Consider the following 27,484-nt stretch of genomic DNA (forward strand, 5'->3'; position numbering starts at 1 on the left):
ATTCTTCATCACCGTCGAAAATATGCACTGCTGATTTTTTCCCATTACGCTTATCTCCTCTTATGTGTTATCACCACGAGAGTGTTTTATTTTTACCTTTTTTTTTTTTTTTTTTTTTTTTTATCAATTTAATGTAAAGCGGAGGGAATGGGTGACCATCCCACGTGATGCGGCGTGTTACGTCCTCCGTTGGACGTCGCTGCCCTCATTTTAAGCGCAACTTCAGTGTGTGAATCCATTTAAGCGCAACTTCAATGTGTGAATTCATTTAAGCGCTTTTCCCTACAGCGGTGGCAGGCATGTTTCCGTCACCGCTTGTTGCAAAGAAAAAAGAAGCATGTTCGTCCTGACCGTCCTCCCCCTTTTCGCAATTGCACAACTTGGACATTCCCCAAAACAAGGAACTCGCCTCCCTTCCTTCACTTTAAAGGTCCATGAAAAACGACAATCCACTTTTCACGTATGCCCTGTCCAAGCAAAAATTGAACACATCGAATGTGCAGGTCCCCCCTGCAGAACTGGAGCCCCGCATGGTTCCTCTCCCGCAGCGTTTGCCACAGATCATGTTGAGGCTTCCTCTGTTTTAGACTCAACTTGGAAAAACTCCAAAGAGCAAAAGTGCGGCCACGACGAATGTGCAAAGTTAGGGGCGGAGAACACCAACTCCGAATGACGTCTGCCGCTCTTCCGGTTGATCGTCATCGCCTGGACAGCTCGTGTGTGCAAAAAAAAAAAAAAAAAAAAAAAAAAAGCTACACAATTTAACAAAATCGCCTGAACAGTCAGGCAAATTAAGCATTTTTTTTTTTTTTTTCTACACACAGCAGCTGTTCAGACGATGACGATCAATGCAACAATTGGGAAAATCGCCTTTTCTGTGGAGCCACTGTCTATTTAATACACGCTTTCTCTTTACAACGACGTGGAGTGGTTAGCCTAGTCATTGTACATACACATGGGTGTAGGTATTTTTTTTTTTCCCCCTTTTACATTTTGCAAAGGCGAACACACCGCTGAAAAAAAGGACGTCATTCCGTGTGCTCAATTTGTTGGTAGCAAAAATGGGCACTACTACCGTTTGTACTCTTCCGAAGAGGGAAGAACACGTAGGACAAAATTTCGATGGTGCCACGTAAATGGGGAGAGGCACAAAAAGGACGTGCAAAAAGTGTATAGGAATGAAGAAAGGCGAAAAAAAAAACACATACGCGGGGGGTGTATTTATGTATGTACACATTTATGTGCATGCTTCCTGTGACTGTTTATGGGGGAAAGGGGGCCGCTTATCCAGGGAAGCACTCTTTAAGGGCTCTCCCCCCCACGGGGCGAAGTAGAAGGGAGCAGGACCAGATAAGGAGACCCCCATTTTTTTTCTCCACGCTATCCACACCATGAAAGCCAGGGACCCGTCGCTGAAGAGCCAAATCGAAAAGGAGTCCATCGCTCTGTTTAAGAAAAACTTGCTCAAGGAAAGCTACAGTTGGTTCAAAGACACAGACTACTTTGAAAAGCTGAAGAGTGAGAACAAGTACAGCAATGCTGAGAACGAGCACGAGACGAAAAATGTGGTAACGGGTCGTGTGCAACTCGGTTGGGGTGGGACATTTTTCCTGCTCTGTTGTGTCGTCGTCATATGTGATAACTCAGGATGGCAGTCATGCAATCACTACAATAATAGTATTTTTTACTCCCCAGAAGCATTAACGGTGGTGTATTCGATTCTCTTCATAGTGTATGCATTTCCCTTGTTTATCTTACACCAATGTTTGGGGTTGCTATCTCAAGGGAATTATGTAAAGTCGTGCAGAATGCTGTCATCCCACATGGGGGTGTTGTCCATCTTTTCCCTCTTCGGAACAGTAACCTTCTGTGCGAAGGAGATATGCAATTTTTCAGTGGAGCTTTTACAAAACGTATTGCGAATTGTTCACATGAAACAGGGAGAAAAGAAGTACGGAATGACGAAAGTTTTTATCGACTTAACGAAAAGACAAAGTGAGGATTGTTCTCTAATGCCAGACACAATTTACCTGGAATCGATCAAACAGTGCATATCCTTTAATAAAAATGTGATGGTCAATTTTTATGAAAATTTATGGTTTATTGGAAATAAGGAGAATTACATATACATCATTTTAATAGCCACGATTTTTATCCTCTTCTGTTACTTCATCTTGTTACGGGAAAATTTCCGAGTCTTTAAATTTTTCATTTTTGTGATTATCGTAAACTGGATAAGTAGCAAGTCCGTCGTCATAATGAACACCTTCTTCTTCTACATTCCTCAGGAGATAAAATTGTATGAAGAGGTCTTCCAAATATTCGAAGAAATTGGTATAGTAAAATTGACGATCTTTTTGTATGGTACCATAGCTAGAAGTTCGTCCATTTTTATCCTCAGTACCTTTGCTTCTTACTTTCACACGAACACAAATATTCTGAGAATCACCATGTATACTTTTGCCTTCTACATTCTGAACATGTATTTTTACCTGAAGAATGAGGCCCATGAGTACTACCTCTATAATAGCAACAAGAATTTTGTCACCATGAAGGAGTTCAATTTTATTAAGTGCAACACCTACATTAATTTGTTACGCGGGTTGGCACCGGGTCAGGAGGGAGGAGCAGCAGGTGGTGCCTCTTACTATGATGAGGCCACCCATTTTGAACAAACAATGGACGATAGGTATGCCGTGTGGCAGAAGCTGTGCCTCTTCTTCAGTTCCTACTCCTTTTTGTTTTCCACCATATTTATTGTGCTCATGCAGTTGTTGGGTCCATTCAACATTCTGATGGAAAAGGGAAAAAGTCATTCCCACGGTGAGGGAGAAAATAGCAATGAAGAACGAGAGAGGAAAATTTACACCTACAAATCGCTAGTTAAACGTTACGAGCGTGACCGTATCAACCGCTCCGTCTCAAATAATAGGTCTTCCTTTGTGTCCAAAAGGGGACGGAGCACCACGTGCAGTGATAAATCCACGGGGAGGAGAAACCCCAATGGGGTAACCCACATAGGCAGAAAAAACAGTCATAAGAAGAAGAAAAAAAAAAACTTTCTTTTGAATTTTTTTTTTAAAGGGAAGAAAGTTAACCCCGGGAAGGACAACAAGGAATCCTCCCTCTACCTGTCCGGGAAAAGCAGCTTCCTGCCAGAAAAGGGAGATTACTTCCAAGAGCATTCTGCACTTTCCAACCTGCACAACGGGGGGGAAGGCCAACATGATATGCCTTCCTACAAATCCTTCGATCGAGATCCAGGCGATTTCAACTTTGGAGGAAGCTCCTTCGAAGATCACATGGATGTTGCAGATATGGCGGGGGAAGACCTCCACGGGAAGGTGACAAATCGACGGCGAAGGCAAAGCAGTACCAGTGCAACACACAGAAGAAACAGTAGTAGTAATAACATGTACCCAGATAGTGATGAGCCCCCTTCGTGGGGTGCCAGCAGACGGGCTTTATTCTCCGATTCGAGTGGTCCAAGTGTGGCTTCCACCGAAGGGGCGGAGGGCAGATCAAGAAAGAGCAGCTCGGCAAAGAGTAGCACTAGTACAAGTATCCCCAAGCAGAAGAGTGCCCCGCACAAAGTAATAGCAGCACGAATCACACGAATGAAAAACTTAGTGATCAATAAGTATGGCACCTTCCTCCTCTTCACAGTCATATATATCCTAACAATTTTTCACGTCATAGACTTCCAAAGGAACAACGATATCGTTAGTGAGATTATTTTAAATTCCCTCTACAGGGGGTTCCTCATTTTTATCTGTGCTGTCCAAGTGATCTATGCGTCATGGGTATTTGGCATGAAGCTGCAAATGGCTCAGTGTGGAGTTTTTTCGTGCCTTTTAAATTTTCTCTCCTGGGTTGTTGTACTACCGTTGGTTTTTGTATTTTACTTGAGGGAGGGCACTTGGTGGCAGGTGTTCCTCATCGGGTTGTCACTGAACGTGCTTGCGGTGGTTACTTCCTTCGTGGAGGTCACAGTTAAGCTGAGCAGGGAAGGAGCATCTACATCTAGCATCTGGGTGAACTTAGCCGATGAGCGAATCAGCGCAACGCATCAACAGCACTACAGGTATAGAGCCCTTTTTAAAAAATGCCTCTACTGGCTATACATAGGAAACTTGGAGGTGCTAAGAAGGAACATGAATATAGCCATGTCGGGGAACGATGAAAAGTACATCCCCCTCTTTTGGAGTTTTTTTCTCAAGTATATAAACTCCTCTATGCTGATCGTGGCAGTTATATACAACACGCGTGAGTACTTTTTTGATATGCTGCCCATGTTTGGCTGCTCTTTCAGCCTTCGAATTGAGTTAATTGCCATCGTGCTGATTTTCCTGGGGTCCTTCGCCGTTCTGGCGAACAACCTCCGCAAGGGTAATCAGACGAAAAGGACGAAAGGGGAAACAGTTGCACATGAAGTATTTTGCGACAAACGGAAAAAAAAAAAAAAAAAAAAAAAATACAAAAAATACAAAAAACACACAAAAAAGTGAACGCTTGGCCACCCAGCTATAACTGGACAGCCTTTTCATCTGCCGCCTATTTTCCTCCTCCTTCTTGCAGACCACTACCGGCCCCAAGGCATCATCATACCGTCCGTCCCGATGTTCTGTCAAGACAAGAGCAGGTACATCTTTTCGAGTTGACCTACCAAAGGTGTGCCGCTTCTGTTGCGTAACGACAATCACATGAGGTCCTCCAGATTGTCGTAGTCGTCGTCCTCCTCCTTGTTCTCCTTCCCATTGGACCCAAGTGCGTTGTTGTTGTTGTTGTTGTTGTTGCTCGGGGGATCATTACTTGGAGGCACATTAAACGTATTAAAATCTGACTTGAAGGGCACGTTGCTATAATCCCACTTGCCTGTGAACTGCATCATGGGGGTAGGGAAGTTTCCTCCAGAGGCATTCTTCTCATTCGTGCTCGCGCTCATGCTCATGGTCATACTCTGGGCACCTCCACCAAGAGCCATACTTTGTAAACTTAAGTTTTTGCTCTCCATTGGGAAATTGCTAATTGGGTTACTGCACACGTTGAAGGGAGTATCCTTTGCCGGGGGGAGGGCACCTCCACGTGAGGCATTCACACTGGTGGTATGATTCATGCTTATGCTGGTAGAACTTCCACTTTGGTCATTCTTTCCAGCGTCATAGGTAAACTCCTGATCGTCTGCATGGGTGGCGGTATAACCATTTAATTCGTCGCTGTTTGGGAAAAAGGAGGTGGGAAAAGGCTCATTGCTTGGAAGGGAGAAAGCATCTCCCCTTGCGTTCTGATGATCTGGGATGCCACTGCTGCTTTTCTCTTCAGCGTAACAATTGGCTGAGTTTAAAAACTGGTGCTTGAAATGCATGTGGTAATGGAAGCACTTTAAATTGAGGAAGCCCTTTTTGCAGTCCCCATAAGGACAGACAAAGATATTTTCTCCAATGAAAAGAAACTCCACGTCGTTTATTTCTACATTGCATAGGAGACAGGTTTGCTGCTGTGCACAGAGGTCGTAACACTTGCTACAGATTACATGGAAACAGGGGTTCAGTCTAATTTTCGCATTATACGGTAGAGCGCAGAGCGTGCAGAAAACGGAGGGCCCGTTCTCCACCGAGTTCACCTTGTGGCCTATGTTCTGACATTTGGCCGACGCCCCCAGCGTCCTGTTTCGGTAGTTCCCGGCATTGTTCGCGAAGGAGCTCATGCTTCGGGGAGCAGGCGGGTTTAGCCGCGTTAGCGGTGGTAACAGTGGCGACTGTCGCACCGTCGCGATAGCCGCACTGGGGCGGGAGAAGAACAAGTAAAGTTTTCACTTTGGGGGGAAGCTTCCACAGGGGAGCTCTACAACATAGGTAAATAAGCAAGACCAAATTTGCTTCCTCATCGGCAACAACACTGCATCTTGTGTCCTCTACAAAGTGACCCCGTTCCGATTGGGAACATGCCTTGTTCGTGAGAGTTGTATTTACGCGTTTACCGCGGTTAGAGGGTGCTCCTTCTTTTGGGGGGGAAAAAATTTACAGGCGCAAAAAAAAAAAAAAAAAAAAAAAAAATTACCACTTTTCTCGTGCGCTGTTACTTGTCATGCGTGGAAAAGCAACATTAAACAAATCGGGGGGAGGTTCCTCTTTTCTGCTTTTTCCAGTAGATGTGACAGGCACGGGGGGAAGTAGCTTGATAGAGGTTGGTTTCCTCTCTTTGCTGCTGCGCGATTGTGGGAAAAAAAAAAAAAAAATCAAGGTAATAATTCCAACCGGTTATTATTTTTTCTCCCAACCCAAAGTAAAGCACTTTCCAAATGACCAGTGAGGAGACGACCGTGAAGCGAAAAGAAAAAAAAATACATGCATGCAATTTTTCAGCCCCTTTAGCGCAACGTGTCCTGTATAATGTTGTTATATATACCCATCCGCTTCGCAAAAATGAGTTCGATAAAACCATCACGCAATTTATGGATCGTCTCAATTGGAGGACTGTGTCAAAATGGCGACACAGCCCCGTTTTGCTTTTGTTTAGAAATTGTTGCAAAGTTGGGCCACCCCACACGTTGAGTCCTCCCAAGGGGGAATATGCGAAAGTAGTACCGTTAGGGGTGAACTGGCGCACGTATGGATGGACGGTTTTACGTATCTATAGTGTGCCATTCCTGACGGATTTAACGCCCATGGAGAAGACTTTTCTTTTGTGGTGGTACAGCGAAAGGTTTCAGTCGTGTTGCTTCCACATTGGTGGGAGGACGGGAAAAGGGAGTCATTTGGCAGAAAGTGTGATTAACCCCACACACGCAACCCCAAGGAAGGATGTCCTTCCTGAGAGCGGTTCCCCTGCACGAGCCTTCCAACCCAAACATAGAAGAGATTATAAACTCATAGTTACGTGTGCACGTTTTTCACATTCGACATAAGACAAGAGCACACAGTGCCCCCCGCGTGCATATGCTCACGAGTAGGTAAAAAAGCACACAGGTGTACACCCTCTTCCAATGCATGCATGCTAAGGGAAAAAAAAAAATAGTTCACCAGACAACAGAACAAAATGATCCTTCTCCTTTACACAACATGGAAAAGCAAGCACATCACATTTTGCTATTTTTTCGCTTCCTCGTCGTTCGACTTGTTCCTTTTTTTTTTTTTTTTTTTTTCCACCAAATGATAGTGGCACCTCCTTCCACAGAATTTTCCCTCCCTGCAGATGCGTCTAATTTTTTGAAGGACAAAAGATGTTAAAAAAAGGTTTGTTAAAAAAAGCTTGTTCGTAAGATTGGTTAGCCACATTTGCGGCAACGCTGTTCATTCATTCGTTTCTTTTTTTTGTTCCTCCCTCCACTTTGCATTTTCGTGCTTGAGTAGATTATATGGGCATATTATTATGTGCACAGGTATGGGTTTACGTGCTTAACCTCCAGTAACCCAAATGACTTGCTAAAGGAGATGTCCACAAAAGGGGGTGAAGGGTGTATAGACCCAACGCAGGAAAGCTATATGTTACAAAGTGCGTCGACCTGAAGTGGCAACCACGTCACGTTGACTCCGTAGACACGCTCATGTAGCTTTAATTTTTTATTTTCCCTTTCTGTAAAGAGGTTTCGTTTGATCATATCATATTTGAAATATTTCTGTTCTGTTCTTTTTTTTTGTTACCATTTCAGTTGTTTATACGTCCAACGTGTGCATTTACGTGTTTGCATGTTTCTGCACGAACTCTTTCAATACCTGTCCTCCTGCCCACTCACTACAAAATGGCAAAGGGGAGAGTCGTCAGTCTGCTCCTCCTCCTTGCAACGCTTGCATTGCTGCTACGAATCAGTGGATCCTCCATCGGAATGGAAAATGACGCAGAAGAAGAAAAAGAACTCCAGCTCTCCAGGACAAAAGATGCCTACAGCTTTTTGGAGGCTTCCTTAAACGCCCTGGAAGTTAACCCCCCCCTTTCTCCATACGATAGAGTTAAGAGGAAAATATCTAACGCAGAATTGGGTTACATTCACCATGAGATGATGAAAAAATTGAAAACTGAAAAATTAAATAACATCACCAACATTAGAAATATCATCAGTAGGTGTGTCTCCGATTCGGTAAGTGCGGACCGAGGTTGGGGGCTACTCGCCGGGGGAATATAATCGGCTGAGATGTTCGCACATAGTATACCTTCATGGTAGGAGTTGCACCCCTTGTGATCACCCCCCATCATTACCTGACCGTTTTGCCCCCCCCGCAGATCCAACACACGATGAGGGCCGCAACGAGTATCCTCGAGGAAGTCCTAAGCTACAACGAATTCTGCACATCCCTGGATGAACACTTTTCATACCTATACGACGCAAACGTTGAATTCAAAAAAATAGTAAAGTCCTGCAGAACAGCAACGGAAGATGAGCTGAGGGCAAATTATTTATCCCTATATGTGGAGGACTTTAAATTAATTTTACAAGAGTTAAAAAAACCACACATTTCATTCCACGATTTTGATGATATCTCAAAATGCATGGCTAAATTTTACCAATCCTTTATTTCCCCCTTTCAAGTGTATGTCTCTGATACATCATTTTATGCGAAATTTGTTGAAGCGTACACAAATCTAAATGGTCTTCACAAAGTAGACGATTTAGTTGAAGAGTTTCTTAAAACATTCAACGAACGCATGTCTACGGAAGAAATCACTCTCTTCTTTGGCGAACTATTCAGTGCATACACACGTTCTTTTTCGCACGGTCGGTGTTTATATCAACAAAAATGAGGTAGCCATGCTGCCTCTTTTTTGCACACCGTTGCGCTTTTTTTTTTACAGCTATATGATTCTCCTGAACTGTTCATGCAGCTAGCTATTTTTTTTTTTTTTTTTTTTTTTCACTACATTTTTGGCTAGCTTGACGCCATATGGACGTTGCAATTGTAAATAACTTTCGCGCAAAGTGGGAAACACAAATTGGGCGATTTATTTTACACACATGGGTAGGGAGGTGGTTATGGAAGTGGTTGCCATGTAACCACACTCCGCGGCACTACTGGTAGCTGAACTTGCGTACGCCCAGGGTCTCCTCAAACATACGCACGCTCCTGAGGATGAAATTGGAGTTGATGCGCCTCTCTAGTTGAGACACCTTCAGGGCGCGCTGCCAGTGCTTGTTAAACAAATATATGGAAATGAAAAAAGACGACACGAAAACCATTTGCGTCAGCCTACTGCTCAGCAGCTTCTTCAGTAGCATGTATAGAAACCCGTTGTTTTTTTTCTTGTTGTCCTGAATTTGGCTGATTGCATTGGAGGCCACTTCCGTTTTGTTGTTAATTATGATGTGTTGTGGAATCACCTTGGAAGGCCCCATCATGGTGTGGTTAGCTAATACTTGTTTTTGGAGGTTCACGTTCATAATTTGTAGTGCTATAACGTCGTTTTTTAGCTTTTTAAATTCTTCGTAAAAAAAGGTTTCTTCCTTGATCACTTGGTTGGTGTTTTCCGCGCAGAGCATTTCCTTGTCCTTGTGGCCATACGGCCGGTAGTCCAGGAAGGCCTTTCCGCGCCCGTTCAGGTGCATGTTGCAGTTGCCTTTGGTGAAGTTCCCACCAGCGTCGTCGTACAGAGCGTTCAGGTCGGGGTGCTCACCTTTCCCGCGATCGCTTCTGGAGCGGTCACTTCCGCTGGAGTCGTGTTTTCCACCTCCACCGTGTTTACCGCTTCTTTCTTGTTGCCCACTACGATCTTGCTGCGCCCGTGCAGTTCTCTCATTCGCAAAGTTGTTGTAGTACGAGTAAATCAGCTGATCATTCAGTTCTTTCTTCCTCCTATCGGGAAGGTGTGTGTCGGTGCTAAACGAATTCGAAGAAGGTCTCCCCACGTCCGGGTTCTTTCCCCCTTCATCACTTCTATACTTGGAACCATTTCTGTAGAGGCTGTTGAAAAGTCCGCTGTTCAGAAGATTAAATTTGGTCCTCAAAAAATAGTCGTGCATTAGGGATTCGGTTGCAAGCGACTACTGCTGGATGGTGGGGGAAGGGGGGGCGTGCACACCAGCCGTTATCAACATGAACTGTGTAGAAATAGCCAAGGCTGCACAGAAAAAAAAAAAAAAAAAAAAAAAAAGAACAGAAAAAGAAACACAAATTATATAGGAATAAGGCGAACAGGTGAAGAACGAAGAGCCTGCTAAACAGACTCCCAAATAAGTAAAAAAACTAAACTTATAAATTCCAAAAGGTATTTAAAAAAAAAAAAAAAAAACGAAAAAAAAAAATGATTACAAAACATGGGTAAATTATCTGCACACGTGGGCCACTCTGGGAGGGGTGGTCAGGTAGAACGAACAAGAACGAACGCACGCGGAACAACCACGCAGCAGTAAGAGGGGGGTTGTGGGAACCAGCCCGCGGGAAACTTGACTGACGGGACTGAGTCGACTAACGCGACTGACCCAATTCTGTCATGCACATTTCCCTTGGGGTGAAGAAATTCCCTTTTTCTGATCGGGGGGAAAAAAGGGAAGGAAACGCGGAGTGGTGTAGAGCAAGCCGCAGAAAAAAATTAGCCTCAAAATTAGCCGTAAAATTGGTCGTAAAATTAGGCGCAAAATTAACCGTATATTTAACAGACTGGCAGATAAGCCAACTGAACAGAGTAAACAACGCGAGTAGTGTCATAACCCACATGCGCGATATGCGACGTGAAAACCACGACAGGGGAACGACTTCGTTGGATGGGAAGACCGCTTCTAATTAATGCTTCATCACGGATTGATATAGGCAGGGGAAAAGGTTAGGGGAGGGGGGTGAAAAAGCGGCCCGGTAACCGAACGGACGTTAAGCCCAAGGTGGGATGGTTCCCTCGACGGGGCGGCCTTCACGGGCGCGTTGTCGAAACGTATTCACGCAAGCGCGCATGCACTTTAGCGGAGTGGGGAAATCTTCATAAGGGTGATTGCCCAAATGGGTTTGTGAGGACTCTGCGTTACGTTGGGAATTCTCCAAATTTTTTTTTTTTTTTTTTTTTTTTTCACCTTGTGACGTTGGGCATTGAGACCACTTACTAAAAAGTTCTATTTCGTTGCGCTTCTTTTCCGCACAGTCGTCTACACAAAGTGGTAAATTCCAGCACCTTCGAGGGAGGATACTTCTCGGGTGTGTGCACGGTTGGGGAGAATGCCCAAAACACGGCACTTCAATCTACGTGGAAAAAATGCGCTTTGCTCCTACATGAAAAGGTTTCTCTGCAAAGAAGGGAAAGGAGGATACATTCATTTTCCCCCTTTTGCAAAAGTGAAATATCGCTACAGCGTGGCAGCTCGCCCGATTAATAAATAAAAAAACCAAACAGTTCTGCGTCACGTTCTGCGTCAGTATTTACCTTACAATTTCACTGATCATTTTCCAACCTCGGTTTTCCTCTGCATGGCGAAGGTGCGTGCTATGTCGAGGCCCAAAGGATACATCATAAGTAAGTTGTGTGAGGGTGAAGCAAGGCCAAGTGAAGGGGAAGAAGCACAGGAGGGTCCTCACCCCTTCTTATGAACAGACGCAGCAGAGGTAACCGCGAAGGAAACCGGACACTCCCCCAAAAAAGGGAAAAAAAACAAGATGATGCCTCTACGCAGGTTCCATTTTTTAACCCCCCCGTATTGGAAGAATGGATTCTTCATTTCTTACGCACAAAATGGGGGACTCCCCAGAGGGACAATAACCTCGAGGGGTTTTCAAACCACCGCAGTGAGCCTCCCCCATAGAGAAAACCAACCAAGCAGAATGAACCTGTCAGTACAAAAAAAAACAATATGTACTACCCTCACCAAGTGTTGTGTGAATGTCCACCCGTACCTGTTTCCCCCCCTCGGGATGGTCCCCAACAGGGTTCGCCATAACATCAACAAAGGGGAACAACACACAGACATTACAAACTCGCTACTCATATTTAAGCGTTTTAAAATGGTGAAGACAAGTTCCTACAGAAGGAAAAGTAGGAGCTCTCCTAATGGACAAGGCCAAAAGGCAAAAATAGGAATAAAACGGTTAAGTGCTGAATACGTAAAAACAGGACAACTTTTGGTGAAGCAAAGAAAAATCATTGCTTTCAGTTTAGAAAAAAAGACACGGAGACGGAATTTTAAATACTACCCTGGGGAACACGTTAAGGTTACAAAAAACACAAGTTTAGTAGCCCTCACGAATGGAAGAGTAAAGTACACATTCCATGTTACGCAAAACGTCCTCATCGTGAATGTACTTCCCGAAGAGTTAGATGAACTCAGGGAGGAAGATTTATATAGATACAGAACCGAGCATGTCAGATCGATGGAGGAGAATAGAAGTCTCGTTTACCTTCGAATGAAACACGTGGTCAGCTTCCCCCCGACTAAACAAACGCAGTTTAGGAAGCCACCGCTGCGGCCACAGTTTCTGGCAAAGTACGACATCGAAGACAATCCGACGCTGAGGGAGGTGCCCGTGTTGTATCACAAGCCGGACTGAGGCTTCCCCAAGGGGAAATTGTATATATGCACATAGCAATGGCAACTAATTGGCAGTGCTTTGCTCTCTTGTCATGTCCTTCCTGAAGGTGAGACCCCTTTTGCCAGTTCGACCGCCTAGTTACCGAATGGCTAGTCATCGTGGTCCTCCCCAACCATGCGCGCGTAGAACCCGTTGAAGAAAAACCTGGTGTAGATGCACTCCAGGGGCCCGCTCCTAAACTCCCGCACGTGCAGAATTAACTCGTTCCTGTTGGCATAGAAGGATCGGATAAACTCTTGGACCTCTTCACAAGTGAGTAGAATGATGTTCCGTTCCAACTGCTTGGTGTGCTCTTGGAAGGTCTGCAAAAAGTTCACGGGTTCATTCGCCTCCACATCGACCCACGTTAAGGAATCCATAATACGCTTAAACACATGCACCAGGTTAACAATGTTACAAATAATTCTGCTTAGAGAAGCAAATTCAGAAGACAAGAAGGAGAAATGATACAGCTGCTCAGCTAGCCTTTTGTGGAATTCAATCAAAGTAGAAAACCTTCCTATCTTCAGCACATTATTAAAAAAAAGAAAGTAGCTCCGAACGATATGCGTGTTGACGATGTAGTCGTAAATGCTGCCAAGAAGGAAGTCCATTTCTGCTCTTATCTGATTTAGGTCTTTCAATAACTCACTCAAAATTCTTACGTGGCTGACGAATTTATGCAAACTTGGATGGCGCGTAAAATGCACATCAAATCCGATGCTGAGGAAACGTTCCCCCGTTAAGTGTGCGTTGCAGGTGTTTCTTGAGAGCAGGCAGTTCCTAACAGGGGTGCCATTGAGCTGCTCCTCATCACTATCCCCACTGGAGGCATTCCCCCGTGCAATACTGTTAATCACATCCATGAACTTAAAGTCGCTTGAGCGGAAGTGCCCATCCCCCTTCCTTATCTTCCCTTCCCCTGAATCAGTGTCTTTCCTTCTGTACTGATAAACCAGCGGCTTGGAAAAACGCCTAAAACTCCCAAAAATACCGTTCAAACTTTGACGCGTAAAGTACAGAAGACCTGTTAATCTATACACACTGGTATAGCACCTCACAACACTTTCGTCGAAAAAAAAATTTAACGGGTGAGGAATTTCTATGTACACATGGATGTGCGCAAACTTGGTGCATACATCTGTTTCGGTGTAGCAATAGCTGTCTACTCGGTGGTGAAGCAGTTTTGTACGTCTTCCCGTGGATTGCGTCGTTACTGCGGTAGATGCATCTATACCGTCGTGCCTATCGTAGGAGGGATCACCATCATAATTGTTGCTACTGAAGATGCCACTGTTCGGACCGTCCGACTTGCCCTTCTTGCTACCCAAGAGGGATGAGAAAACTCTGTGCTTCCCCTCCGTTTCGAAAAACATGGCGCACTTCAACAGACAAACAAACGCTAGCAAATTATGCTTGAACAAAAAGGACCACACGAGGATCCTATTGACGTTATCGTAGTGCTCCTTAATTGGACTGTACAAATTTTTGTACAAGAAATAGTTGACGCTTTTAAGGTCAATTTTGGCTGAACCGAGCAGAGGGAGAAGAGAACTCTCTGTCGCATTATCCTGGGGAGAATCCCACGGGTTGTCTTTACTTCCTAGGTAGCTTCCATTCTCACTACCTCGGGGCTGCACCCATTTGGTCCACTTTGCAACTTTCCCCGTTAAGGCATGCCCGTAGTGGGATCTCCTTCCCAACTGCACCGCACTGGATAGCTCCTCCCCATCATCCTCGTAATCTATGCGGAACGTTGCCATGTTTCTTCGCTCCTCGGAAATGTTAACCTCGTCGAGTGGCACATTCGTGGTTAGGCTGAATGGGGTGCGGGCCTCCCCACCGTCTGGTTGTTCCTTCTTAACAACACAATGTAAGTGATACCATTTTGAAGGCACCTTGTTCCATGCCCTGTCACCACGGTGAGAAGACGCAGTTGTGTCATCGGAGAGAGGGAACGAAGTAACGTCAGTACTCCAGTCGGATGAGTCTTCTTCCTCTTCCTTCGGATTTGCCTCTCTCCTACCAAGGCGTGTTCTATCGCGTCGTTCCATACGCAGTTGTCTCCCACCACCTGGCTTCTTCCCCCGCTTTGCAATGATCCTTAATTTTATTGACTTCTTCACTCTGCACGTATGGAGGGCATTTCCCCTGCTCGCATTTTCCGTGGTTACATACTTGTCCAACAGATCAGTTGCGCTGTTGTCATCACGATGGGTGGTTGCACACCTCATAGGAACAGCGGGATGACTGAGGGCACTGCGGAAGGAGCGCATGTACCGCTGTAAACGCTTCCTTATATCCCTCCTCGTTCTGGAAAAAACATCTTTTGCACCCTCTTCATCATTCCAATGTTCGATAAAGATATTTTCGAACCGTTCACTTGGACTTTTCAACTTCTTGCGATTGGGGTTTGTGTGCAGAAGAAAAAAATGCTCCAACGTGGCGGCCGACAAGGAGCACAACAAGTTTGGAAGGTCCTCATATTTAGCACTTCCCATTTGGTTTACATGTACACTCGCGTGTTGATCACTTTGGGTAATTTTTTTTTTTTTTTTTTTTTTTTTTGGCTAGCTGGTTTTTACTACTTGAGATTTTGGGAATGGCTAGCTGGAAGTCTTCTTCGCTGATTGACCTTAAAATTCTGGACAACTCACCTGGAAAGGAGAAGGGCGTGACGACGGTGTAGAAGTGCTCCACCCAACTGGCAGATGAACGTGGCACCTGCGCGACGGCCACCTGTACACCTACCTGCTCTGTAAACAACCCCTATGGCGTACTTTAAAAAAATGGGAAGTGAAAGACACGAATCGGAGAGGAGGCTCCCCCGGTCGTAGTATCTGACTCCCTTATGCAGGACGAAAAAGAACTGCCTTACCGCATGCTTGCTAATTATATACTCGTAGTGGAAGTCCCTGTTGACCCCCAGGAAAACATATGCGTAGAGGAAGTGCAACAACGGTTTTACTATGCGCAGGAAAAGATACTTGCACATTTTCGCTAGGTGTTTCCTCCTATTACTGAGGAAGAGGTAGTAGTACCTGTAGACGTAACTCAGCAGTTCGCTGCCCCTGGGGAAAATGAACAAATCAACACGGTTACCATAAACCATTCGATTCTCACAGTTACCATGCATTTTACAATCACCCCGATTGTCTGTTCCCTCCCCCCGAGGTTTGTGGGACAACCCATAAATAACGTTAAGGAGGGAATTGTACTCCGTCACTTGCTTCAGATTCGTATTGCTTGTCCCATCGGGTGGTAGCGCATCAATCGGGGGGATGTTATAAAAGACGAAATATTTTTTTCGAAAGACTTCCTCCTTTTCGTTAGTATAACTAGAACAGAGGAATGCCAGAAGTTCGATGCACTCCGTGTGCCTCTTAACTTTGTTGTATATATCCATGGGGGTGTTAGCATTTCCCTGCAGAATGACCCTCCTTGTTTGTTCTGAATATCGGTGTAGGTACTTGGCCACTGAGTTAATAAACGTGGTGAATATTTCTCCCATGGGGATTATGTCTTCCTCGTTATAACATGGTCGGCTTCGCTCTTCCTTCCTTCTTCGGTGTGGGTCTCTCGAAGTTGTTCCATGCCGGCAGGGAGCAACACCTGAACTATCACCACTGATACTGTCACCACCGTTGTCACCGTCGAGCCCCTCTCGGAAAAGCAACCCAGAAAAGACACTCACGAACGCCTGCACGTACCGCACCAGCGTGCCGACCCTCGCGAAAAACAGGAAGAGGTGAAAGTATCTCTGGTAAAAGGGGGACGAAAACATATTTCGGAAGGGCACAAAGCGAAGGCGGAAAATTTTCTCCTTTTTCTTGTCCAGCCAAAAGGCAATACCATCATTAACACATACGAAGTTCTTACTGATGTAGATGTTTCCCCTTCTGAACCTGTTTAAGCCTTTCTTCTTCACGTGAGGGGCGTCTTTCCATTTTTGCTTCCCCCTTTGCGCTCTACTCACATAGCTATGTCGACTGGGAAACATTTCGCTCTCATGTCCAAGTAGACACGCCATAATATCATGCTTGCATGTGCTTAACAGCTCTTCCTTCCCCCCACGCCAAGGCTCATTTATACGTAGAAAATGAAAAAAACGTTTTAGAGAAAAAAAACGGTACTCCTCTATCCTACTGTTTAAGCTGCAAATGACATTCTTGTGGAGCGTAACATAAATACTGTTAATGATGCTTAAAAAGTGTGTTTTGTCCTTTTTATTTTTTTTTTTATTTTTTTCTATTGCGTTGAGGGAGCATGTGTCATTTGCATACGACTTGTGCCACAGGTAGGGTTGCTCTGCGTGGGTGGTTTCTCCGTCGGGAAGGTAATGTTCCCTTCCCCCTACACATCTCGTTTTTACATTGGTTAAAAAATACTTTCCCCTATCCTTTTTCATATTCTGTGTGTAGTTCCTCGTTATATATTTGTACGGGGTGATGGTTTCTCCTTCGATCTTGCTTAGCTGTTCCTCCTGGTAGATGTCTGCTTCCCCCAGGGTGAGAGCATGCCACGCGTTCTTCCCCCCCGGGGGCAACGGCGGAGGGGAACACTCTTCGTGGCTGCTATTCATAATAGGAACACCGCAATGTACCTCCCCCCAAATGTTCTCCCCGGTGTTGGTCATCTCTCCATCGTTAAAAAGGCTAAAGTTGTAATAAGAGGCCTCCCTAGTGCTCATCTGTGGCACAGACAAACTGTCTAGCGTGTATTCCCCCCCCGATGTTCCATAACCACCGGTGAAGTCCGTGAAGATGCCTCCGTTCTGATGCATCGATATGTCACTCACGTTTGGAAGAAGCAGCGTAGAGTAGTTTCCGCTTGCTAGGCAGGGCGTGTTCCACGTGGGGAATTCCCCATTAGAACCTCGCTCAATGGGTATGAGACTCCCCATGTGGAAAACAGTCCCTACATTGTTATCCCTACCGTTGTGGCTACCACCACCCCCTTGGGCGCTCCCCCAAATGTGATGCCCACACTTCAACGTCAGCCCATCCAGCTCGTTCAGCTTGGCCACGAACCTCCTCGTGAATGCATCCCTAAAAGACGTAACGAAGTTACACAGAGAGTCATACACGTCTGTACTCAAGTCGTAGTTCAACTCATGGAAGTTTATTTTCACCCGTAGGAGGAAAAGAACGTTGTAGGAAAATTTAGACAAATTGCTAATTCGTAGGTCCCCATCAAAGGTATTTAAACTGTACAGGTCCTTTCTCTCCACACGTGTATGCTCATATGACTTGTCTGTTGAATATTGTTTGTCTCCCCCGTTGGTACTGCTCGACGTTGTTAAATCGGACAGTAACAACAACAGGTTGAGGAAGCTCTCGTGGCAGGTGAGCTTTAAGACTGTCCCGTTTTTCATAGGCACGCTGTCCAACGAAAAGTAGGCCTTCATGTAAAGGTACAGGCAGATAAAGTCTAGGTAGCACTTCCTTTCCAGCAGGACCAGACAGCAGGCAACCATCGACGTGTATACCTGCGGGGAGAGTGTGTCCTTCCCAAGTGCGCCCCCCAGGAGGAAGGAGTCCTCCCCGTGGTCGGATGCGTCACCCCCTATCGAAATATCGTTGGAGCAAGCATAGGCTGAACTGTCACCCATTTCCTGCTCGTCAGTGTTACATGCATCGCTCATATCGTATGTCACACCCACCCTACCCACAGACGTTTCACCCTCCGCGTAGTGGCGCCTGAGCACATCGTACAAGTTTCTACCGCCACCTGCATACATATCGAAGGCGTACTGATTCCCCACGTAAAGCACCTCATACTTGTACCGGTAACTGTAAAAGGTGCGGAACAACAGGAAGTTCACTTTCGTCTTGTGCAAAATATTTGCATAAATGAATCTCTTAATTTCGTACCGGATTCGTCTTAATGTGTTTCCATCTTTTATCGGATAGGACTTTGCTTCGATGCAACTCCACTGGTCGATTAGCCTCACTAAAGACAGGTTGGAGGAGTCCCTTTTGGGCTCTCCATGTAGGCGGCTGTGATGCATGACTCTCATTGTTCGTATTTGGGGAGGTGACGCGGGCATGATCAGGTGCATACGCTCAAAAGGCACAAAAAATGTTTGGGCGAAAAGAAACGTCCAGTGACACCCCCCTCTGCTGTTGCCTCCACCCAGTTTTGAAGAAACTCCCCTTTTGGGCCACTTAAACGGAGAGTAAACGAAAAAAAAAAAAAAAAAAAAAAAATGGTGATGTCCCGCCCCAGCTAACCTCTCCAAGTGTGTGTTCCCGCGGTGTTCACATAAAAAGGAGGGAAGGGAAGCCCCGTTTTTGTCGTCCCATCGGTAGAAGCATAAACCGATCGACAAACGCGGGACTGGTCAAAAATTATCCTACGTGATGAAGGCACATGCAAGTGTGTATAGATATGGACCAACGCTGCTGGAGATGCTTCTCCTCCGTTTGGGAAAATTTTACGAAAGGTTAGTTCAACCTGGGTGGCGGGCATAAAATAAAAAAAAAAATAGCAAGCTAAAACGGAAAAAAAAAAAAAAAAAAAAAAAAAAAAAAAAAGAGTTGATGGAAGGAGTAGAAAGCATACCAAATGGAATGGTAAAGTGTCATGTAATCGATCTTTTCTCAAAGGTCACATTTTGACTTTTTCTTTTTTTGTATTATATGTTCATATATAAAAGCGCATCGTCATATGGATGCTACTCTTGTGTTCCGTTGTGACGGTTTTTTTTTTCACCCACCCAAAGTGTTACCTTCGCACAAAGCGGAGAAAAGTCAACTTTCACAAGCCACAAGTCAACACATGGGGAGATGGAATCCCTTATCATTCTCCTTGGGAGACGTAGCATGTCCGACTAACGAGACCCTCCACGGATGTGCAATTTTTGCGTAGCATTTATTACACACGTGCGTGTGTGTATGCATACGTGACGACCACACCTTACGGTCTCCCATTTGAATTCAGCCTCCTTTGCGATTAATAACACAGGTGCTGCATATGTGATGAGCGCCTTCGCATTAACACACGTAGGATGAAACCGATGCTTCTCCTGCACCTCATATTTTACATGTCTATCGGTAAGACGGAGAGGCACTTCCCCCGTTCCTCCGTGGTTGTTAGTGAATTCAAGTCCCAATGTTACGCGCATGCATGTTCACGTGTGCGTCTTTAACCAGCTCCCCACCTCCCTGATTCTTTACTCCACCTCCGAAGGCGCTATCGGTCTGGGTAAAGGCAACCAAGTGAAGATGCCCTCCAAGGTGCGCTGCTTCCTCTTCAAGATGTACGTGCAGGTAAGCCTTTAAAAAGTGTGCACCCGAGAAATTGGAACGATGGTTCATATGGGAAGGACTGTCAGGGCGAGGAACAAAATGGCACAAGTAGCTAATTCGTCTGCCCAACTTTGCATTTTTTTTTTTTTATTTCTCTCATTATTAAAGAATAAGCAAAAGGTATCGTATACCAAATTTACATTTGTACACCTTGCCCAGTAAGTGGAAACAACGGGATTTTCATTTTTTTTTTTTTTTTTTTTTCATTTTTACATGCACGTTGTATGCACCTCTTTAGCGCCTCCACTGGTGTGCTGTTCGTTTTGCAGCGCCGAGGTAATTTCCCGAATGAGCGTCTCTTTGTTTATCGCGTCCCTGTTTACTGTTTCCATGTGCTTTTATTTTCTCCCCCTTGACTCCACTCACCTGCGCGTGTATCCCCACCAAGTTACGAAAAAAAAAAAAAAGGGCACATGCAAATGCAAGCCTAGGATGTGGGATTAAAGCGCGGGACATGAACAATAGAGGGAAGTGGTAGCAGCGATGGTGAAGAGTTAGACCACAAATTGAAGAGGAAAAAACACTGGTGGCGCCTTCAATCGAATGCTCGTTTTTTTTTTTTTTTTTTTTCGTCTTCGTTTTACAAATCGTGGGGCGCGCCTGCCAGGTTTGATTGTTATTTCGAGTCGACATGTTCACATAAATATGCGCGAGCACAAGTGAACCTGTTCGTACAACGCGAAGGAGTGCGCAAAAAGGGTTTTATGCATGCACACAGGTACGTACGTATGCATGTATATTTGTATGTATGCTTTTTTTTTTTTTTTTTTTTTTTTTTTTCCCATTTTGGAGAGAGTAAGCACGCAATCTGCATGATGCACAGAATTGAAAAAGCATTTGTCCCAGCTTATGTTACAGGAGTTGCTCGAGTTGGCAGAGAGAATTTATCGAGCAAGCTGCTGAACCAACTGTTGAGTTGTACGTTTATGCCCTTTTGATCGGACGAACGTGTTGGTTATCCCCGTGACATGTTGTGTCAACACATGTTGAGCGCAGCTTAAACAAGTGACACTATTCACAGTGAAAAGGAAAGTGAAAAAGAAAACGAAAAAAAGGAGAGCGAGGAAAGGAGCCGTGACCGATACGAGGCGAGTAAGAAAAGGGGCAACCATTTGTGTAGACTCGCGAAAAATGCGTTACTGCGTATCATCAGTACTCTTCTGTGTGAATGTAAATGTAATCCATTTCGTATGCATGCCTCCGTAGTAGCTACCTGCAAGGGCAAGCACATGCAAACATCCACCCGGGGAGGTGTACATACAGGGGTTCCCCTTCCCCATCATGTGTTCCCTAAAGTGTGAATAGTATACTTGCACACCTATGTTTTGCTTTTCCTGCGACAAATATATATTTATTCTTTTTATATTCCCCTGCCCCATTTCATTTTGTAACACATTCGTTGCTCAGCTTTCTCGCGCGTAGCACACAAAGAGTTGAACCTTTAGGGAAATCTCTCTGTGAGTATATGCCCATGTATATGTATGTGTTCGTGTGTGTGCGTGTGTTTACCCTGCGGAAATACTCCGCGCCTGCGAGAAAGTATCTGTGCAAGTAAAGTTCTTTCCTCGATCATGACGTACAGCCCAGGCGATTAACGCCCCTTCTACATTTGTGCTTACCAATTCGCGATGCACACACGCGTATGTACATATGAGCAGTACGTCTATGTGAGTTCGCTTATTTTCCAGCAACTCCATTCTCTCCCTCCTATCGTGACTGCTACACCTGCACACACAGAGGGGGGGAGGCCTCATTCTACAGTCTACACAACAAAGTGTAAGTTTGGCGACGCGCGGGAGTATACCCTTTACATGTCGATCCATGCCCGGACGTTCCTCCGAGGGGTATGCCAGTATATGCCTCCATCTTGCGCGTTGAGCACTTTGTGAATATGCATTTTATGGCCAATTAAAAAAAAAAAAAAAAAAAAAACACAAAATAGCTAGCTACAGCGTAGGCAGTCCTTTTGTTTACGTTTTTTCACCTGAACAGTTCAGAAAAAAAAGAAAAAATATTCCCATTTCTCTATACTCCCGAAAAGGGAAAACAAATAAGACCCCCATTTTTTGATACCCGTCCGTCGTTTACACCCCCCCGCAGAAATGCACACACGTCCCAAACCTAAGCAAAAGGAAAATGAGCAGCACAGTGGTCAAGGCAAGTAATGGTGAAATGCCAAAAACAAAGGAGCAGAAGGATGAGGTGAAAAACGAGTACCAAGTAGAGACAAACAAAGAGCTACAAGTAAACTTAAATTTCCACAATAACAACATCATATCGAATATATTTTCCAATTTGAGTCTTTTTGATTATCTAACAAATATCTTCACGATTAACAAAAAGACGTATATGTTAAAATATTGTAATAAGCTAAATGAAGACAATTTTTACATTTCGTACTTCCAAAAAGTGAATGACAAATTTGCTCAGATATCCCCATGGCATGACATCGACTTGATGAATGAAGATGGCACATACAACATGGTCGTCGAAATTACAAAGTACAATTATATAAAGTTGGAAATCCAGTTGACAGAAAACTTTAATGTTATTAAGCAGGACACGAAGAAGGGCAAGCTGCGTTATTACCACAACTCCATTTATTGGAACTATGGTGCCTTACCACGCACGTACGAGTACCCCAAGCACATTTACAGCTGCCAGACTGGGGACAACCAGGACTTGTTCTTCACGGGGGACGACGACCCTCTGGACGTGGTGGACGTGGGCCAGAATAGCCTCAAAATGGGGCAGGTCGTCCCAGTCAAGGTGGGCTCCGCGCGAGGCGACAGAGCATATATGTGACGTGTGCACGTTCGTGTGTTCATGTGGACTCATCTGCATATGCGTGTGTCCTCCCGCTACTCCCCTTCACGTACATCGTACCCTCCTTTTTCGCAGATCCTTGGAGCATTCACCCTCATTGATGAGGGACAGCTGGACTGGAAGATCATCGCCATCAATGTTCGTGCAGAGAGATGCTGCACGTTGATACCATGACGCGTCCTCACTACGCGATTACCCCCTCACTAATCTGCTCCTTCCCCACCCCGCCTGCAGAAACACGACAAACACTTCGACGACGTGAACTCCCTGGAAGACGTGGAGAAGTACTACCCCCACACACTGAATATGCTCCTGGAGTGGTTCCGCTCGTACAAAATGGCCGAATCGAAAAAATTAAACATAATTTCCAAAAAAATGCACACCAAAGAGGAGAGCGAAGGGTTAATTAAAAAGACGCATGAATATTACTGTGAGTTCCTGCGGGATATGAAAAAGTACGAATGTGATCAGACGAGTCAAAGCACCTGTGGAATCAGCACAAAACAACATTCAGGCAGTAGTGACCTCAGCTTGAGTACCCTTCCAAAGAAATCATCTCAGGACGATTCTCTCTACAACAGTCTTCTGCAGGACATTAGCATTTCCTACTATATGGCCGATCCGACGTACAGGCCGAACGAGCACATATGGATCCACTGAGTGGAGTATGCGTTTGTGTCTCTTTTTTGGATGCCAGAACGGGCAACCTTCAGCACGGCGTGCCCCCCGGGGGGATCAACGGCGCCCAGGTGACCATGTCTGCACCCCAATTTGGTGCACCTGTAATAGCACGTGTAAGATAACATGCACAGTAACACGTACGTATGCGCAGCTCGCATCGCGCGTTACCTTTCCCCCGATTCGCCACAGCACAAGTTCGAATAGAGTTCCAATTTGACTCCTCCATATTTTCCCCCCTGGGGTTGCAACTGAAACTGTAACTTCGTGTACATTAAAAAAAAAACAAACAACTTTTGTGAAGGGTTTGCCTCCACATTTGCCATGCAAAATGAATCTCCCCAAAAAAAAAAAAAAAAAAAAAAAAAATAGCTAGCTGGCTAGCTGTATGAACCATTCAGGTGAAAAAAAAAAAAAAAAACTGGAAATGCCGACGGTATTCCTGTCTGTGGTGTGTGTGTGTGGATAGGAAGTCTCCAAGCGGGGTGGGAACGACGCACATTCGTACGGCTGCTTTCACTTGCAGCGAACTCTCCCACTTCGGCTGTTCTCCTTTTTCTGCGCCTCCGATCAGGACGCTTTAAATATGGACCCCCACATGTACTTGTGATTGTTGTCCTTGTAAATGTTGTACACGAGGCAATATTTCAGCTTCATCATTTTTTGGATCTCTGAATCATCCATATGGGTAATTTCCAGCAGGGGGAATTCATCTCGACCTGCTCTTTCGTGTCCCTTTTGCGTGGAGATACCTCCCACTACTACGTCTTCTTCCCTGTCAGTGAGGGACCAAATGGAGTCGGCAGAATTTATTGGCTTGTTGAAAAAATCCTTTATAATGGTATGTCCACGTATTGAAAGAAAAAAAAATGTATTATCCACATCGATGTAGATATCCTGTTTGGTTACGTATGATCGTAGTGGAAAATACAAAACGAACGCGTGGATTGTTTCTTGCCACATATAGTGCTTTGCTCTTCCTTCGATCTTCTCTCCGATGTCGTAACCTTTTAACTGTTGCTTTTTTTTTATGTTATCTGTGTACCCGCGGCTACACTTATTTTCGCTCATCTCCTTTTGGAAGTTTTTAAAATATTTTTCTGTTCTCTCCTTTCCTCGGTCGTCTAACTGTGGGTAGAGATCCCTCCACATGTAGTGGTTCGGGTCGTACTTCATTTCGTTCTCCAGCTTCTTCATTAAGAACTCGCTCTTAATTTCGATGTCCTTCTTCGATTCGTACTCCTCCCGCCTTCGTTCTATTTCCTCCCTGCGTTGGCTGGAGGCAGCGTCCGCGGAGGTAGCATCTTCGTTGGGTGTGCCAGGGGGGTCCTCATTCGATTTGGCAGTCTGGTCCGCGTTCACAGTGGAAGGCTCATTCTCATTCGGTGTGGTAGGCTGGTCTGCATTCAACGGGGCAGTCTGATCAACGTTCTGTGTGGACGGCAATTCTCCTACTTGCCCCGTGGGTGTTTGTCCCCCCCCCGGCTTGCAAATCAAGTTGCCCGTCTCGCCCCCCGAGTAGGACTGAAGAAAGCTGTTCGCCTTGGCTTCATCCGCAAACATCTCCGGAGTGATACCCAACCACTGCTCATCCATCCTGTAAATATTGCAGAGGTAGATTTCCATCTTCACCCAACTCTCATTCGTAATGACGTCGTAGACACGTCTGTCCTCCTCATTCATGGGTTCCTCTTGCGGGGAAAAAAGACCAAACAAGAAGCTATTGTTAATGTAGAAGATGGCCTTCTCTAGCTTCTTCATTGTTAAAATACATTTCTGTATAATCTGATGGCTGTACATTAGAGGAAATTCCAGCATAGTAGAATTTGTGTTCTTATTGTTTAGAATAACTCGGTCGCTATACGTGTCGTATATGTTAAACTCGACTGTAACGTTGGACTGCAAGTACCTCTCCTTATCGATATACGTATCGAAGTCACAGTTTAGGATGCTATTGCAGGATATAACCTTTTTTACTTGTTCGTCTGATACCCTTTTTGAGTCGTCTCTTTTTTTTGGAGACTCTTCCGCAGAGTCCAGAATTTCGTCCTCCCCTTCAATCACCAGCTGTTTTAGGATATTACCTCTATTTAGGGATAAAAAATATTTTTTTAAATTCTTTTTGTTGTACAGCTTTAGCGACTCCACAAGTGGACTTCCTTTCTTCTCCCCTGGGGGGTCCAAGCGGAAGTGGTTCACAATTTTCTCTCCTCCGTCTGGGCTGTAGTTGTCTGCGAGGTCCTTCTCCACGAGGTAGGGCGCCTCGGGTGAATTGTCCTTGTGGGGTGAACTATCCATGCGGGGTGAACTACCCACGTGGGGTGAAGTCTTCCCCTTTGCCCCCTCCTCCGACGCTCCCCCCGTGTAGGCCCTTCGCATCCACCTACACACGGCCTCCACCAAGCTCTTCGAATCCGCGTAGAGACCCCCCTCGTACACGTGCTTCAACACGTCATACATACCAAGGTCCAGGAACTTATCTGTGAAGACATCCTCCTGTCCTTTTAAATTCTCGATCACCTTTTTCTTCTTCTGCACTTCTCTCCTTTCCAGCACGTCGTCCTCTTTCCCCTTGATGTACTCCTCCGCTTGTTTCATTGCCTTCGATAGGTTTTCCTCGTTCGGGTGGAGCATGCCATTTGTGCTGTGTGCTCCATCCGTGGGGGTCGTCCCACTCAGGTGTGGTGCGCCCCCTCGTTTGTTCACCTCCTCTACTGCACTTCCCCCTCTCATCAGTTCGTTTTCTTCACGCTGGGCAGTCGAACTATCACCCCCCCCGGAATCACCAATTTGCTGCTTCCTCACGCCACCCCTATCCCCTGCACCCCCCTCGTGTAATGCAAAAATGGACCAAGCCTTCCCTCCATGGTAACCTCCCTTGTAGTAGCGCCTACTCCCAGACTGCCCTCTGGACAGGTAGGTTGTTTTACTTCCCCCCCTGTTTGCATGTGTGGATTGTTTTTCCCCGTCGTGGACACTTTTGTTCCTTCGATGTGCATGGAGGGGGTTGTAGAAGAGGTACCTGCACAGCTTGGCAGGTCGCTTTACAATGCTGATTTGTTTGCAGCTTAAGCTAGGCCACGGGGGGGAGGCACTTCCTCCTTTGTGACTTTTTCCCCTCCTGGTTTTTACGCACACGTTGCTTCCCCTCTGGAGGGTGAGACTTATGCCTCCCGTCTGCTGGTCAGTTACACTTTTGCTAGAGTGTGAAAGAGCCAAGCAGATCGCCACGAGTAGGCATACCCTGTTCATCCTTAGCGAGGGCGTCCCCAATCATTCGCCAAATGGGTCACCACTGTAGGGGGGAGAAGAAGGGTTGTTCTTTCCGTGGGGTACTTTTTGCATCGCTGTAGGGTACATTTTTTTTTTTTTTTTTCACCTGAACGGTTGTTCATGCAGCTAGCTAATTTTTTTTTTTTTTTTTTTTTTTTTTTTTGAGGATGCCCTGCTTTGGCATTTTCCCGCCACGCCGAAGGGAGAACCGAACATGGGATGCTACAAAAGGGTGTGCATACCTCCTGGGACGTGATCTCCATTGCGTTTCCTCGACGTTGGATGTGAACAAAGGCAAGGGTGAGAGTTACACCCCCTTGGGGGGCTGGTTGCCGGGAAACGGTGCCCACATTTTTGTTTCCTCTTGGTGGAGGGTACTTCTCCCAATAATGGGATGACACGGAAAAGAAAGCTAACCAGTGATGCCGCTCAGGCACTACAACATCTTGTCACCGTGATACTGATCGAGGCAACACCGTTATGGATGTGTTGGCTAGGGGAGAGAGTGGTGTCCCCACTTGAAATGGACCTATTGGAATAGGAGAGGACGCACCTTTACAGTGCCACTGGAGGTATCACCTACTGACGGGGCAGCACAACTGGATAAACACCCACCCATTCGGTGGTAACAAAAGCATACACACAATGGTGAGAGAATACGACCGTGCCGTTTTGTTGTATGTTGGACAGCTCTCCCTGCGGACGCACCGCTATTTGACCCACTGCTTGAGCACCATGTGATTGTACATCCCTCCCGATGCAAATACATATGAACAGGCATGCGTGTGCACTTGGAAAAAAAAAAAAAATTACAAAGTGGGGCTATTTCCCCCCAACGGTGTGAAGCGCAATTCCCTTTTTGGCAGCATCGCAACGGAGTATGCACAGGCGGAGTGACTTCAAAAAAAAATTACACGC

General features: G+C 45.5%; 9 protein-coding genes across 9 annotated transcripts; 4 read left to right on the top strand and 5 right to left on the bottom strand.

Moving 5' to 3' along the window:
- Positions 1 to 1,391: 1,391 nt before the first annotated feature.
- PCOAH_00020900 (Uncharacterized protein) lies at positions 1,392 to 4,661 on the top strand (the record flags this gene model as incomplete). The annotated part of the gene is made up of 2 exons (XM_020058897.1): positions 1,392 to 4,389; positions 4,579 to 4,661. The coding sequence occupies 2 exons, from the start codon at positions 1,392 to 1,394 to the stop codon at positions 4,659 to 4,661; spliced, it is 3,081 nt and encodes a 1,026-aa protein (XP_019914471.1).
- A 38-nt stretch (positions 4,662 to 4,699) lies between these two features.
- Positions 4,700 to 5,707, bottom strand: PCOAH_00020910 (Uncharacterized protein; the record flags this gene model as incomplete). Its single annotated transcript, XM_020058898.1, has 1 exon — positions 4,700 to 5,707. The coding sequence occupies one exon, from the start codon at positions 5,705 to 5,707 to the stop codon at positions 4,700 to 4,702; it is 1,008 nt and encodes a 335-aa protein (XP_019914356.1).
- Positions 5,708 to 7,741: 2,034 nt separating this feature from the next.
- Positions 7,742 to 8,739, top strand: PCOAH_00020920 (Uncharacterized protein; the record flags this gene model as incomplete). The annotated part of the gene is made up of 2 exons (XM_020058899.1): positions 7,742 to 8,077; positions 8,221 to 8,739. The coding sequence occupies 2 exons, from the start codon at positions 7,742 to 7,744 to the stop codon at positions 8,737 to 8,739; spliced, it is 855 nt and encodes a 284-aa protein (XP_019914694.1).
- Positions 8,740 to 9,004: 265 nt separating this feature from the next.
- PCOAH_00020930 (Uncharacterized protein) lies at positions 9,005 to 9,952 on the bottom strand (the record flags this gene model as incomplete). The annotated part of the gene is made up of 1 exon (XM_020058900.1): positions 9,005 to 9,952. One exon carries the CDS (start codon positions 9,950 to 9,952, stop codon positions 9,005 to 9,007), a length of 948 nt encoding a protein of 315 aa, XP_019914585.1.
- A 1,873-nt stretch (positions 9,953 to 11,825) lies between these two features.
- Positions 11,826 to 12,458, top strand: PCOAH_00020940 (Uncharacterized protein; the record flags this gene model as incomplete). The annotated part of the gene is made up of 1 exon (XM_020058901.1): positions 11,826 to 12,458. One exon carries the CDS (start codon positions 11,826 to 11,828, stop codon positions 12,456 to 12,458), a length of 633 nt encoding a protein of 210 aa, XP_019914424.1.
- Positions 12,459 to 12,589: 131 nt separating this feature from the next.
- PCOAH_00020950 (Uncharacterized protein) lies at positions 12,590 to 14,980 on the bottom strand (the record flags this gene model as incomplete). The annotated part of the gene is made up of 1 exon (XM_020058902.1): positions 12,590 to 14,980. The coding sequence occupies one exon, from the start codon at positions 14,978 to 14,980 to the stop codon at positions 12,590 to 12,592; it is 2,391 nt and encodes a 796-aa protein (XP_019914305.1).
- A 28-nt stretch (positions 14,981 to 15,008) lies between these two features.
- On the bottom strand, positions 15,009 to 18,540 carry PCOAH_00020960 (Uncharacterized protein; the record flags this gene model as incomplete). The annotated part of the gene is made up of 2 exons (XM_020058903.1): positions 15,009 to 15,136; positions 15,231 to 18,540. 2 exons carry the CDS (start codon positions 18,538 to 18,540, stop codon positions 15,009 to 15,011), a joined length of 3,438 nt encoding a protein of 1,145 aa, XP_019914652.1.
- Positions 18,541 to 20,920: 2,380 nt separating this feature from the next.
- PCOAH_00020970 (Inorganic pyrophosphatase) lies at positions 20,921 to 23,275 on the top strand (the record flags this gene model as incomplete). Its single annotated transcript, XM_020058904.1, has 4 exons — positions 20,921 to 20,959; positions 21,890 to 22,558; positions 22,691 to 22,753; positions 22,850 to 23,275. 4 exons carry the CDS (start codon positions 20,921 to 20,923, stop codon positions 23,273 to 23,275), a joined length of 1,197 nt encoding a protein of 398 aa, XP_019914541.1.
- Positions 23,276 to 23,863: 588 nt separating this feature from the next.
- On the bottom strand, positions 23,864 to 26,545 carry PCOAH_00020980 (Uncharacterized protein; the record flags this gene model as incomplete). The annotated part of the gene is made up of 1 exon (XM_020058905.1): positions 23,864 to 26,545. The coding sequence occupies one exon, from the start codon at positions 26,543 to 26,545 to the stop codon at positions 23,864 to 23,866; it is 2,682 nt and encodes an 893-aa protein (XP_019914360.1).
- Positions 26,546 to 27,484: the final 939 nt, after the last annotated feature.

This window comes from Plasmodium coatneyi, chromosome 8, assembly GCF_001680005.1.
Source record: "Plasmodium coatneyi strain Hackeri chromosome 8, complete sequence".
NCBI lineage: Eukaryota > Apicomplexa > Aconoidasida > Haemosporida > Plasmodiidae > Plasmodium > Plasmodium coatneyi.